This window comes from Cydia fagiglandana, chromosome Z, assembly GCF_963556715.1.
Source record: "Cydia fagiglandana chromosome Z, ilCydFagi1.1, whole genome shotgun sequence".
In the NCBI taxonomy this organism is placed as follows: domain Eukaryota; kingdom Metazoa; phylum Arthropoda; class Insecta; order Lepidoptera; family Tortricidae; genus Cydia; species Cydia fagiglandana.
In genome coordinates, this window is record NC_085959.1 from 20,003,307 (window position 1) to 20,017,000 (window position 13,694).

The following is a 13,694-nucleotide window of genomic DNA, read 5'->3' on the forward strand; positions in this document are numbered from 1 at the left end:
CTATATGTCTTTGATTTACAAAAACCGGGCAAGTGCGAGTTGGACTCGCGCACGGAGGGTTCCGTACCATAATGCAAAAAAAAAAAACAAAAAAAAGCAAAAAAAAAAACGGTCACCCATCCAAGTACTGACCCCTCCCGACGTTGCTTAACTTTGGTCAAAAATCACGTTTGTTGTATGGGAGCCCCATTTAAATCTTTATTTTATTCTGTTTTTAGTATTTGTTGTTATAGCGGCAACAGAAATACATCATCTGTGAAAATTTCAACTGTCTAGCTATCACGGTTCGTGAGATACAGCCTGGTGACAGACGGACGGACGGACGGACGGACGGACAGCGAAGTCTTAGTAATAGGGTCCCGTTTTACCCTTTGGGTACGGAACCCTAAAAATCAACGAAACGATGTACCATGCCACTCCAAATTCATTTTTTATCAAGCAGAAGTGTCTGCGAACGATGTTACAAAAATGCTAGTTTGTTGGAGTGATTGGGTGATTGTTGGTCACGTAGTGATTATATTCTCTTTGGTTGGTCCCACAAACAGCGATTTTCTTTTTAAATTTCAAAAAAATGGCGCGCACTGTTGTTAACCCACAAACAATCCTGCGCGCGGACTGCAGCGATGGGCGGGGCTTGCAGGATTTGTAGGACCCAAGAGGCATCCTACTTGGGTGTTGTAGGACGGCACGTAGTCCGCGACCCCCATACACAATCCTACATAATGAGGCGGACTACAATGTAGGAGGTGAATGGGGGGCTTAACTCTGCCGCACATTTGCATTAAGGGCATGTCATTGAAAATTACCGTCTGGATTTAAAAGCCGTAACGCCAAGCGCGCACCACGATTTTAATTTTTGCGACACGATTTTAGAATCGCGCTGTAATTTATCGCAGAAAATTCAGTGCGCGCACTGCGATGAAAAAGTCGACGATTTGTTCATTCTCGACATGGATGTCGTACCAGTCGCTTGTCGTGAAACAATATGCAATCGCTGTATGACTGAGTATTTATACCACAAAGGTGATCTCCATCTATTTCTATAATTAAACGGTCAACAACAAGACGCTAGATGTTGAGTCAACGTTGACTCAACGTTGATTCAACATCTAGCGTCTCATCGATATGTTGACGCTTGGAGAGCGAAATGCCGACTGAGGTCCCGGCTGCGATTTTATTATCGCAGTGCGCGCGGGGCCATACAGCTTCGTATGCTGCAATTCACTTTGCGACAATCGCGTCGCGCGCTTGAGCGGAAAAATGTAACAAATCACGATTTTAAAATCGCTGCGATTTTTTTGTCGCATATGCGCGCACCGCCATATAAACCCATACGTTACATTTCTGCGACTAAATTATCGCGCGACAAAAAATCGTGGTGCGCGCTTGGCTTAATAGCCCAGCGGGTGTCTCTTTTTCGCTCTCTCTTATAGTTGCGTCCTTTACGGACGTACGGTAGACCACCTTTCACTCGATCAATCAGGTCTTGTACCGGACCAAGGTAGGTCTGGTAACTGGTACGCCCGTCTGTAATGACTTTTACGGTAACTTCTGCTTCTGCAGGAGTGCTTAATGCCGGCTACATACGTAACAATAAATCGTTGCGATAAAACTGTGCGTTACGATAATCGACAACGATTTGTCATACACACGGTTCGATTTATCTGCACAGTCGGACTGCACAGTTTTATCGCAACGATTTATCGTTACGTATGTAGCCGGCATTAGTTTTCTTTTGTGGCAACATTGTACTTGTAGACCCCTATTCTCATGATTCTACGACTACGATGGAAGTCCTAATATCGTTTATTTGCGTCTTTATCACTCTTGTTAGTTTGACCGATAGTGTCCGATAGAGATGCAGACAAAGAAACGTAGGCCTTCTGTTCTAGCCATTTTTTTTAACATGTTTATTTTAACGCACAATAATTTGATTTACTTCAAGCATATTATGTATTACATACCTATCTTACAGTAAATATAATATTTGATACATACAGGTAATAAAAAAAAAATACTGGCGAAAACTTATGCCACTTGAATGGTTAATTCAAGTCCTATTTTAAAATAGACCCCACATTACCTCTCTCTTCTCTTTTACCCGTGCCCATCCCATTCATTCACTTGTATTTAGTCTAAAATGTCGAATTCGGAGCAGTTTGACGTGTAAATTATAACATATTTTTTCTACTAAAGTATGATTTAAGTAGTCTAAATAGTTTTACTCCAAATAACTGTGACAAGTCTCTAGGTTAGTTAATTAACGCAACATAAGAACAAGGCAAAAGTGGCCCGATGAGGTTCAGATGTGAAACAAGTAGTTTACCTTCCATGTAGCATTTTTGCCGTCTGTATACAACCCACCCTCGTTTTGCTAAATTCAGGCTGCTATGGGATTGCTAATTTCAAAAATATGGAGTCTCTTCGGGAACGAAGGTAAGTAATTACTTATCACACGAAATCTTTTATACTAATCTATCCCTGTCAAAACAATACTGTTGAAATTTATATCACATTATATACAGCAGCCAGCTAACGATGTTTGATATTATTTCTATGCGTTGTTGTCGCGCCGAAGTCGTTCAAGCCCTTTTCACATATAAAACCAAGTTGTTTACAAACATTACAGAGCACAAGTTGGTGTTAGTGGGGTTGGATAATGCAGGCAAGACCACCATCCTGTACCAGCTGCTGCTGGGCGAGGCGGTTCACACGCGGCCCACGATCGGCTCTAATGTGGAAGAGGTTGTTTGGAGAAACCTGCGGTTTGTCATGTGGGATTTGGGCGGGCAACAGAGCTTGCGCTCCGCTTGGAACACATACTACACTAATAGCGAGGTAAATAATACACTAATTGTAATTATGGATACAGACCTAGAAAATTAATCTGAACCTATCATTTAATATCAAGTGACTGTGGTAAAATTAATGTGTCTCTGATATAACTACTACCATTATGTTTGTAAACAGCATTGCAGTAATTTTATTTGCTTTTGCAAGAGCATAACATGATATATTTTACTTAACTGTTTCTAGTAGCTGTGCTGTGTTCTCAGTTATTGTAATATTGAATATTATTAAAGCTAATAGCTGCATTCAGGTACTCATAGACAGATTCACATAAAAGTATTTTGCTAGTAAATGTTAAAATACAATGCAGTATAAATAATTTTGGGTAAATCATGTTACAAGTTAGTTAAAATAAAAGTGATGTAAATATGTATTATTAAGTTACAAGCAAACATGCACTATGAAACTATAAATACAATGTCTGCAAAGTTCCTTGTTAATAATGGTGTGCAGTTCACCCCTTGATTGACATAATGTACGCCAAATTCTTTTGTGCCATTTTGCTTATCCCTTCAGGTGTCAAACATAATTTTAGAATTATTGGAAGAATACTGAACCGGTAAGGTCCATCTTAGGCTCTGTCTTCACTTTCCATCAGGTGTGACTAGAGCCAAACACCGTTTATTATATTAATTATATAAAAAAAGTATAACTTTCTCAATAATAAAAATTTTAATAGATTCATCCTCTGCCTGATTTTGCCATACAAAGTTATAATGTGTTAGTACTAGATTCCTTTCTTTGTTGTTATCGATTTTGTAGCCGTAGTGAATGATACCTTAAATGTGCAACAATCCAACTGCAATGCGTGCTTTGCGATTTCACAAGCAGACATGTCAACAATACCTTAAAGATACTTAAAGCATTATTCAGTGCTAACCATTGCTGTGTTTATCTTATCACTAAGCCTGATCTTTTCGCTAATTTACTTGCACCAGCCATTATGAATTGATTATAAATTCTATTGACTATTGACGTGTCTTTTTATTAAAAACATTTTTGAAAGTCACATTCTTTCACTTCCATTAGTAAAAATAGAGACACAGTCATCATGACTGTTTACCTTTTTCCTAATGCTAAAAAACGAAGGCTATTGCTGTAAAGTCAATTTAAAAATAGATATACCGTAGTCAGCTGCAATTTGCTAATTGTTAAGTATAAAAAACATATTCATGAATAACTGTATGGCATTTTTTGCCCGACTGCTACTGCTATAGTTTGTGTCTGTAGACACAATTGTGTATGTATGTATGTCCAATTTTTGGTGGTCTCTACAGTCTATACATGTACAGTCAACTGTAAAATATGGGTGCACAATTCATCTCAAAAATATGTCCCATAACTCTTATGTCAGCGAATTAAGAACTATGGGACATATTTTTGAATAAGTTGGCTACACCCATATTTTTACAGTTGACTGACCTACTGTTTTCACGGATTTAAATATATAGAGGTTACTCAGTTGTGGATGTGACATTGGGTATAAATATTAAAATTATTAAAAATGTAGTTTGGCGCCAATGCGATGTATGTAAGTTTTTAATTTTGAAAAACCTATATAGTAGTTTTAAAATGTGACTACGGGAGAATATACCTAGATACCTACTTGTATGCAACTTTTATGTTTAAATGGAATTTTAAATGAGCCATATAGGTATGATATATTACCACACTTAGGTTCTTTAATTTGACTTCTATGATGTTGCTTTATGATGTTGCAATCGTTTTACGGTTTTAAACTATGGCTTTAACAAACCATTGAATGTATAAATAAAAGGTTCCTGTTCCGTGAACAACTATGCATGTATGTCCAGTGATGTAAAATCAAACATTATGTTTTCGTGCCTACAGTCTGGCAAGCCAATTCTGTTAGTAAAATTATAAACTAAACTCCTAGGTTCTCTTTTTCGGGCACAATTTATTGTAAGAAAGATACATTTCTGGTCTCGCTACGTATGACAAGTGACTCTTGCCAAACTATAGGAAAAACCTAATCTCTCTATCCTTCTAAACCTATAATGAAACGTAAACCACATATCTCTTTAAATATGTTTTTAACCTCAGTTTTTAAACACTGGCAAAATTTACTATAAAGCAGATATAAAAGAAATGGCGCCATACCATACAGTCCATATGACTGGAGAAAAAAAACAGGTTTAATTTGTTAATCATTTTGAAACCTATTGCAGTATCTTTCCTCAAACACGCCGACAGCATAAACGCTTTCCTCAAAACGCTCAAAGTGGTAGAAATTTCACATGTATCACTGAAATGTCTCATGGTCGGTGCCATTACCATATATACTTACTCATACTCATAATCTTTATTGCATATCACATTGTATCTTAACCTATTACATAGAATTGTGTACAACATGACACCCTGTAGGGCACAGCAAACAGTTTATTCAATTTATATGTATGTGTTGTGTGCACAGTTCGTGATAATGGTGATCGACTCGACGGACCGGCAGCGGCTGGGCATCAGCCGCGAGGAGTTGCACCGCATGCTGGCGCACGAGGAGCTGGGCCGCGCGTGTCTACTCGTCTACGCCAACAAACAGGTACCGTACACACCCTACTGAGGCCTACTGCATTCAACTGCTATACACTAATTGCGGCCTCCCCCAGTGATGTCCACAGTGGGTTGCAAATGTGTATAAAATCCAAAAGCAATTGGCGGGAGATTACGCAGAATCCAGACAGCTGGCCTGTATTCGTGTTGGGGACCGAGATTCGGTGCACCTTCTGTTTTGTTCTGACAGACATAGTATAAAGTAACTACATATACAACGAACCTCTACAAAGTCTAGGTTCAGCCACTATTATAAAAGTGGAAGAAGCCCCCTTCACGGAGCAAATATTTAAACAAATGTTAACATTTAAACAAAGCTGCCTAATGCTTTGAAATAGAGCCCCATTTACTTTTGATTCTTGTAAACTTGTGGTACAGTCAGATTAGACTACCAGTCACAAGTATAACAGCTTAATAAAATGAAATGTCTCTAAGTGTAGAATAATTAACTAGATTTTAACATATATTATACCTCTGAACGCACACTGCAAATATTTATCTCTTTTGGTAAAGTATTCCAGGGCGACTGGTTCCTTTGGTCAAGCGCGTTATTTCATCTGCTCCTATTAATTAATAGTACAAAGACGCAATATTGGTTTACTTTCCAGATTGTTAACACTATTGCTTAGAATTGTGGATGTACATAGGTGCCTATGATAGCGTCTACAATAGGAGGTTCACGAACAAACTTAGAGAGAGGCACGTTGTATATTGATATAATTTAAGATTACAGCATTCATTTATATACATTGTGTTTGAATGTCATTTTATATAATTATCTTGCCTAAATTACCTAAATACCTACAATAAATTGTGAACTTGAATCTTAGGCTACATATGGATGAAAAAGACGTCATTACGAATATTTGCCAATCTAATAGAAACTTAAATAATTAAACAGCTTGGCGTGATCGTTCGAACGAAAGTTACGAACAATTATTTGCGCCGATATATGTAAATGTAAGTCGAATGATTATCTGCTTATGAAAAAATAACAGTTACGTCAATCTGCAGGATCAAAGTACGATCTCAAATAGACCAAGATGTGCAATGAGTTAATTTGTACTAATAATAGTCCTTATCTCAGTGCAATAAGGTCTATGTATGCTTGTTAAGTCAACTTATCGACCTCGAAGTTGTTCTAATCATTTATGTATGTGTGTATCTCCAAGTTTGATAACGACTGCCGAATCGATACGATTAAGATTTAGACAAGTGTGTATTACTAGAGATCAACTGATCTTTATAGTATGAATTATCTCAGATGATTTTTTCGAATTCGGGTGCTAATCCGTTAAACAAAAGCCTTTGTTTCTTTTAAGAGCGGTCTACAGATCGTGCCAAAGCAACCATGTCGTTTAAAAAGCAACTATCGTGATAGTATTAAGGTTAAAATTCATATGACAGCTTGTTCAGAGAACAAATAGGGTGGTCTTGTTTTTTGAGATAACAAAAACGTGTTATCTCCGAATGGGTTGATTCAAGAATTTGAACCATATAATTAGAATGGAGATTATTCATACTATAACATAGTCAATTAGTGGGCTGTAATGTAAGGTCCCATAGATCCTTTAAAAAACCGGGCAAGTGCGAGTCGGACTCGCGCACGAAGGGTTCCGTACCATATGCAAAAAAAAAAATAAAAAAAAAAAACGGTCACCCATCCAAGTACTGACCACTCCCGACGTTGCTTAACTTTGGTCAAAAATCACGTTTGTTGTATGGGAGCCCCATTTAAATCTTTATTTTATTTTGTTTTTAGTATTTGTTGTTATAGCGGCAACAGAAATACATCATCTGTGAAAATTTCAACAGTCTAGCTATCACGGTTCGTGAGATACAGCCTGGTGACAGACGGACGGACGGACGGACGGACGGACAGCGAAGTCTTAGTAATAGGGTCCCGTTTTACCCTTTGGGTACGGAACCCTAAAAAACGGCGCTTTCATCCACTTTGTACACCTGTACGAAAATTAAAACTCTTTCCGAAAAAAATCCATATGATAGGAATGTTTTAGTTGATGATTTAATGTAGTTATTGTATATTTTGTTTTAATTAATAACTTAAATATTAAATCGTATTTTAAGAACAACCCACCCATGGGTCGCTACAGCAACAAAGAATAAATAAAATTAATATTATGAAAAAAATGTATAAGTAGTAAATTTAAAATAGTAGTTGATAGCGATAAGGCAGGTATTTAGCGACCTTGTGATACCAGATAAAGTAAACAGAAATACACGTGTCCTACGTCTTGCCGCTGACAACAATGTATCAGTGTATACTACGTCTTTATACGAACATATATTTTTTTTAATTTTATAACTATAGTGGGTCAAGCAGATCTTTTCAGTAGAAAAAGGCGGCAAATTTGAAAAATGTAGGCGCGAAGGGATATCGTCTCATATTGTAGAAAATTCGAATTTCGCGCCTTTTTCTACTGACTATCTATATTCTACAATTTACGTGCTGAGCTTATTGTTACCTTCATTATCTAAGTATGGAATGGAAAATGCATCATATTCTTAACAGGATTAAGCCTAGAATATCGTTCTGTTTCTGCTGCCCAACTTCAACACGCAGTATGCTATCCGCCAGAGATAGCCACGCTCAACAACCAGCGTAGTAACGAAGTTTCAGCAATTGAAAACTCTAACCCCCTTATCCAGAAAACGTTACAAGCCACCTCAATAAGTTAATACAACACAAGACAAAAAAAAGCCTACGGTCAGTAAAAATATTTGTCCTAAGTATAAGGCCTATAAGTTCCATGGCGTTACAGTCTAGTTTACTTCTGATATATGAATAGTATAACAGATTCAATATTGTAAATGCGAAAGTGTCTCTGTCTGTTTGTCTATTTGTTGCCTCTTCACGCTTAGGTACCTAAACCACTGAACTTTAGTTGGTATTTGGTATTTTGTAACAGATAGTTTGAGTCCCGAGGAAGGACATACAATACTTTTTGTCCCAGAGCTCACGCCAAGGGGGTGAAAAGAAGGGTAGAAACTCGTATGGGGAAGCAATAATTGTTAATGATGTCCTATTTCGTCGCTTTTCTGTCGCAAAGTGCGAATGTATTCCAATTAATTCATTCATTCATTTATACATAATTCTCTTCTATTTAAAAAAAAAATATATATATTTTGTTAAATTTTATTTATTAATAGCTTAAGTCTAAATGTCCTATGTACCTATATTGTATGTCCTAAGATACTGGAGCAAGCGGTGGTTACCTATAATTGGACAAACGTCTACCTTTAATGTTATGTAAGCTACTGATTCTTTTTTCTTGATGTATTGTCTGTTGGTGATCCTAAAAAAAAATAAAAAAAAATAAAAAACTGCTGAACCGATTTAGATGGGATTCTAATGTAGGTGGCGCTGTACGTTTATTATGCGGTAACTCTGGTTATACAAAGTGAACATTTAACAATACAGCGTCATCTTTTTCAGCTGTCTAACTTTGGTGGCACGATTTATTCGCAGATATCTTATACAATCAAAGTATTGATATTCCACCAATTCGCGCGAAGCGCTTTGCTTCTTCTTATGCGCAATGGAATTCCTTGCCGGCGTCTATATTTCCGTGTTCTTATAACCCGGCAACCTTCAAGTCAAGAGTGAACAGGCACCTTCTGGGCGAGCTCGCTCCATCGTAGGCCACGTCTACGCCTCGGCTAGTCTGTGGCCATGAGTAAGCCCATTCATAATAAAAAAAAAGTATCTGTACGATGCGGTATGCCATGCTAACAATTGGTTACATGCTCCTTTCACACAGATGTCAATGGCTTTTACGTGGAGCCTTAGAGGCAAACAGTTGTAACTGGACACCCTATGCATTTTTCCGTTGCCTAACATCTACGGATGGATGGATTACATGGTGTATGGTATGCTTTTATTTCAGGACGTGAAAGGTTCAATGAGTGCAGCTGAAATATCCGAGCAACTGGATCTGACGTCCATCAAGCAACATCCGTGGCACATACAGGCGTGCTGCGCGCTCACCGGAGAGGGGTAACTTTTCTTTGTATACTGTTCAGTCAATAGGGTCAAAATTTACCAATAATTTACTTTTGATTTCACTACTTCTCATGGGTCTAGTCTAGAAGTAAGGTTAAGTAGTCCCCAGGTTTTCCCAGTACCTTGAATTTAGGGCACGGTCTTAAAAAACCGGGCAAGTGCGAGTCGGACTCGCGCACGACGGGTTCCGGTACCATAATGCAAAAATTGCAAAAAGAAAAAAACGGTCACCCATCTAAGTACTGACCACGCCCGACCTTGCTTAACTTCGGTCAAAAATCACGTTTGTTGTATGGGAGCCCCACTTAAATCTTTATTTTATTCTGTTTTTAGTATTTGTTGTTATAGCGGCAACAGAAATACATCATCTGTGAAAATTTCAACTGTCTAGCTATCACGGTTCGTGAGATACAGCCTGGTGACAGACGGACGGACGGACAGCAGAGTCTTAGTAATAGGGTCCCGTTTTACACTTTGGGTACGGAACCCTAAAAAGGGCGCACGCTGGACAGTATTTGCGGTTTGCTTCTTACGTAAAAGCATGTGAAATCGGCATAAAAAATTCGACGTCATTTTGATTATTTTTGAGATTTAGGTACACGTCGTGCTTTTCTTAAGATGTGTGATTTTTGGACCACCCAGATTCAAACTCGAATATTAGTTTGTCATGTTACTATAGTAACCTCACCACGACTGCCTTAGCAGTGTAAAACTGACATATTCGCTAACGTCTGCATAACTTACTTTCTATGCATCTCGCTCGTACTCGTTCTCGCATATTAGTAGTGTCAAACTGCTGGTGGCCGCACACATTGTAATTTTCATATATAATATATAAAATATCCGCCTCGGCTTACGTGACCTAAGTAGAGAATCAGTTTCCTAGTGCTTTCTGTTCATAATTATCATTTCTGTTTCAGGTTACATTTAGGGCTCGAGTGGATCGCGAGTCGGATAAAAAAGAAATGATAGGCCACTGGTGAAGATGATGCGTTATATACTTATATTGTTAACTTTTAAATTACTATTAAAACCGGATGACAGGATTCCTTACGTAACGCACGGAAATGGTATCTAAACAAGGGGATATAACAAAGAAAGCCAGACCCATGCATATAATTCTAAATTTGTGTTAACAAAGTGGAAAGTAACTTTTAAAGTTTTCCGTGACATTATATCTTGTGCAAATAAAATATGTTAAGTTTGTAATGAAAAACTGCGTGTTATTTTTATCACTTGATACGGCGTAGGATGTCAGTCCAAACACTATTAAATAATTAGGAATTTTAATAATGATTTGTTGAGTCTTTCGTCGAAGTGGATTAATGCATCTATTTCACTTCTGAAGCTTGATCGAGTGTTTAACACCGAAGTTCTGTGTAGAGCAAATATGACTGTTATGCAATTTCCATAAGGTACCTTTTGATATGCAAAGTGACATATGTAAATCTGTTAAAGAATTAGATAATTTTCTGACAGCAAGATGTATCATATGCAAGGACCCCAGCGATAACAACGAAACTGAGCGCAGTTGCCGTTGCCGAAAACAGTCAATTAGTCTTATGTCAATTCTTGGTATTAGTTGTCAAGCGGACCCCAGGCTTTCATGAGCCGTGGCAAAGTCCAAAGATAAAACGGCGATTTTTGTTTTGAGCTCCATCGAAACCAGCAACATAGAAACTAGTTTGATGTTTTTAAAAGGTACTTAAATACAAAATGCAGTAGCTGCAGTAGTAGCAGTTAGCGGATCCCTTTTTTAAATATCTTTCGTTAAATTTAAATAATTACGATTATTTAGCAGTGGCAGCTAGTGTGCACGTTGATAGGCTCGTAAGCCCCCTTTTAGCTTAATAATTCTGGGGTAAAAAAAGTACCTATACCATCTTTACGTATGTAACGAGTTAAGATCCGGAAACCAGCACAAATTATCGTGTTTGTCCTTTATCGTGCTGGAACCGCAGACTCGCCGCGATACAAGTCTCGTCTCGTGCGACAGTACGGTTCATAACCCCTCGTTATAAATTGTCTTGATGAAGCACTTTTAGTAATAAAGAAAGGAACAATCCTAGGTAATAACCCTGAAATCAATTATTTATCGGGAAGTTATTGATCAAATATTAAAAAATACATGCTTAACTTTCATGTGAAAATGAACACATATAATTAAAATAATTTACACTTCATGTAACCTAACATACCTGTGAGGTTTGGAATCTTGTTATTGGGTGACTAATTAATTACTAAATGGATAAATGTTTTGGAGAATGACTTATCTATCTGTGAAATGTTTATATTAATGAAATCTACATTTGTAAAGCAAAGTTGTACAGTTTATTTATTAATATTACGCATCTGTTATGATTGGCAATATTTTGCAACTTAAGTGTAATGAAATAAAAACATCTATTGTAATTATACAATTTTATTTCAATTAGTAAATTTAAACAAAATTTGTACATAATAGGAAATATCCTTATGTTTTGTCTTGATTGTTCTTAGATAGGTACAGATAAGATAATACAACAAAAACATCACACAATACCTAAAAACAGAGTGATTACTACAAAACACAGGGTTCTTAAAGGCTTGAATAAACCATAAGTTATTTAAATGAAACATTTCTTATTTTCTCTATTTATAGTATTTAATGAGATGCCATTTTTTCCAGTTGTCCAAAACTGCCGCCAAATACCTAAATACTTATACACCGTGGGCTCGAGTAACCCGACAGATTTTAAAAACGCATACCCGAGGCCATGAGGAGCAAAAAATGCTAATAGCATTAATAGGTCTTTTGTTCAGGACCTTTACACCTTTAAAATCTGACGGTTTATTCGAGTCCACGGTGTATAAGTATTTAGGTCTTTACACGGCGTATAAGTATTTAGGTATTTAACGAACGAACGAACGAGCGAGCGAAGCGAAGTGACACGGCTGGCTAGAGGCATACGTCGCGGCATGTTTCGGCGTCCGCAACGTCGCGCGGGTGCACTGAGCTGGCGCACGCGCGCGGGTTTATTGGAGGTAAAATCCGCTGCACGCGTCCGCGTCTTTTAGTTTAGCCTCGCTCATACTATTTTTCGAAAACCCGCACGCCCGCTCCGTGCACACTCGCGACGTTGCGAGCGCCCTAAACTGAAGTCAGTATCAGGAAGATAGAAAAAAACCGGGCAAGTGCGAGTCTGACTCGCGCACGAAGGGTTCCATACCATAAAGCAAAAAAAAAAAGCAAAAAAAAACGGTCACCCATCCAAGTACTGACCCCTCCCGACGTTGCTTAACTTTGGTCAAAAATCACGTTAGTTGTATGGGAGCCCCATTTAAATCTTTATTTTATTCTGTTTTTAGTATTTGTTGTTATAGCGGCAACAGAAATACATCATCTGTGAAAATTTCAACTGTCTAGCTATCACGGTTCGTGAGATACAGCCTGGTGACAGACGGACGGACGGACGGACAGCGAAGTCTTAGTAATAGGGTCCCGTTTTACCCTTTGGGTACGGAACCCTAAAAAAGGCTCGAAACCTAATTTTTCTATGGGACTACAACCCTTCGCCTACATTTTTTAAATTTGCCAGTAAAAAAGATTCTATTGTCGGAAATGTCTTGACAGAGTATAGTTAGTTACGCAATAATTAAGGTAAAAGAATTGTTATAATTTAAATTTTAAAATTGGATAAAACTAATTTTCAAAGCATATACCATGTTTGGGCTTCTCCAGATACGATACCGTTCAATATACCTCAAATAATAGGTACCTAATATTCACCGAAACTATTTACATTAGGTCTGATAATGCCAATTCTGCCTGATATTCCAACATCGATCCTTGAGGGACACCGATCTTAACCTGAGACAGGCCTATGGAACTCTCCGCGCGAGCTCGGTCTAATACCTACGAATCCGCTCCCGTTCACGGTAGAAAAGCAAGCCAGTTGGTTGCCACACGCGCTCACGTACGCACGTCACCGCGCGCCGCACTGACATTTTTTACGATAGTTACGAGTACAAGCTACGTAGTAGGTACCTACCTACTATTGAATTTCTTTAATTAAACATGTAATGTTTATTATGTATGACAAATGTATAGTTTTAGATATCTATCTATTTGAAATAGGTAGCATTTTTTAATTAATTTTGGTAAATGTTAAGTTTAACGACAGTAAGTTAACTTTACACCGGAAAGTGCCTACTCATTTTTGCTCTGGTTAACTTATAATTAATTACCTGTATTCATGGGGTTTAT

The 13,694-nt window shown here is 37.7% G+C and overlaps 1 protein-coding gene across 1 annotated transcript; it reads left to right on the forward strand.

The window, feature by feature from the left end:
• Window positions 1-2,110: 2,110 nt before the first annotated feature.
• Window positions 2,111-12,109, forward strand: LOC134678218 (ADP-ribosylation factor-like protein 5B). The gene is made up of 5 exons (XM_063536688.1): window positions 2,111-2,436; window positions 2,630-2,838; window positions 5,288-5,413; window positions 9,333-9,442; window positions 10,369-12,109. The coding sequence occupies exons 1-5, from the start codon at window positions 2,391-2,393 to the stop codon at window positions 10,415-10,417; spliced, it is 540 nt and encodes a 179-aa protein (XP_063392758.1). The 5' UTR covers window positions 2,111-2,390; the 3' UTR covers window positions 10,418-12,109.
• Window positions 12,110-13,694: the final 1,585 nt, after the last annotated feature.

Excerpts from the sequence above, each read along its gene's own strand:
- LOC134678218 (XM_063536688.1), top strand. The coding sequence starts at position 2,391 with ATGGGATTGCTAATTTCAAAAATATGGAGTCTCTTCGGGAACGAAG. Across the intron at positions 2,839-5,287 it reads CATACTACACTAATAGCGAG|TTCGTGATAATGGTGATCGA; the intron begins GTAAATAATACA and ends TTGTGTGCACAG. Across the intron at positions 9,443-10,368 it reads TGCGCGCTCACCGGAGAGGG|GTTACATTTAGGGCTCGAGT; the intron begins GTAACTTTTCTT and ends TTTCTGTTTCAG.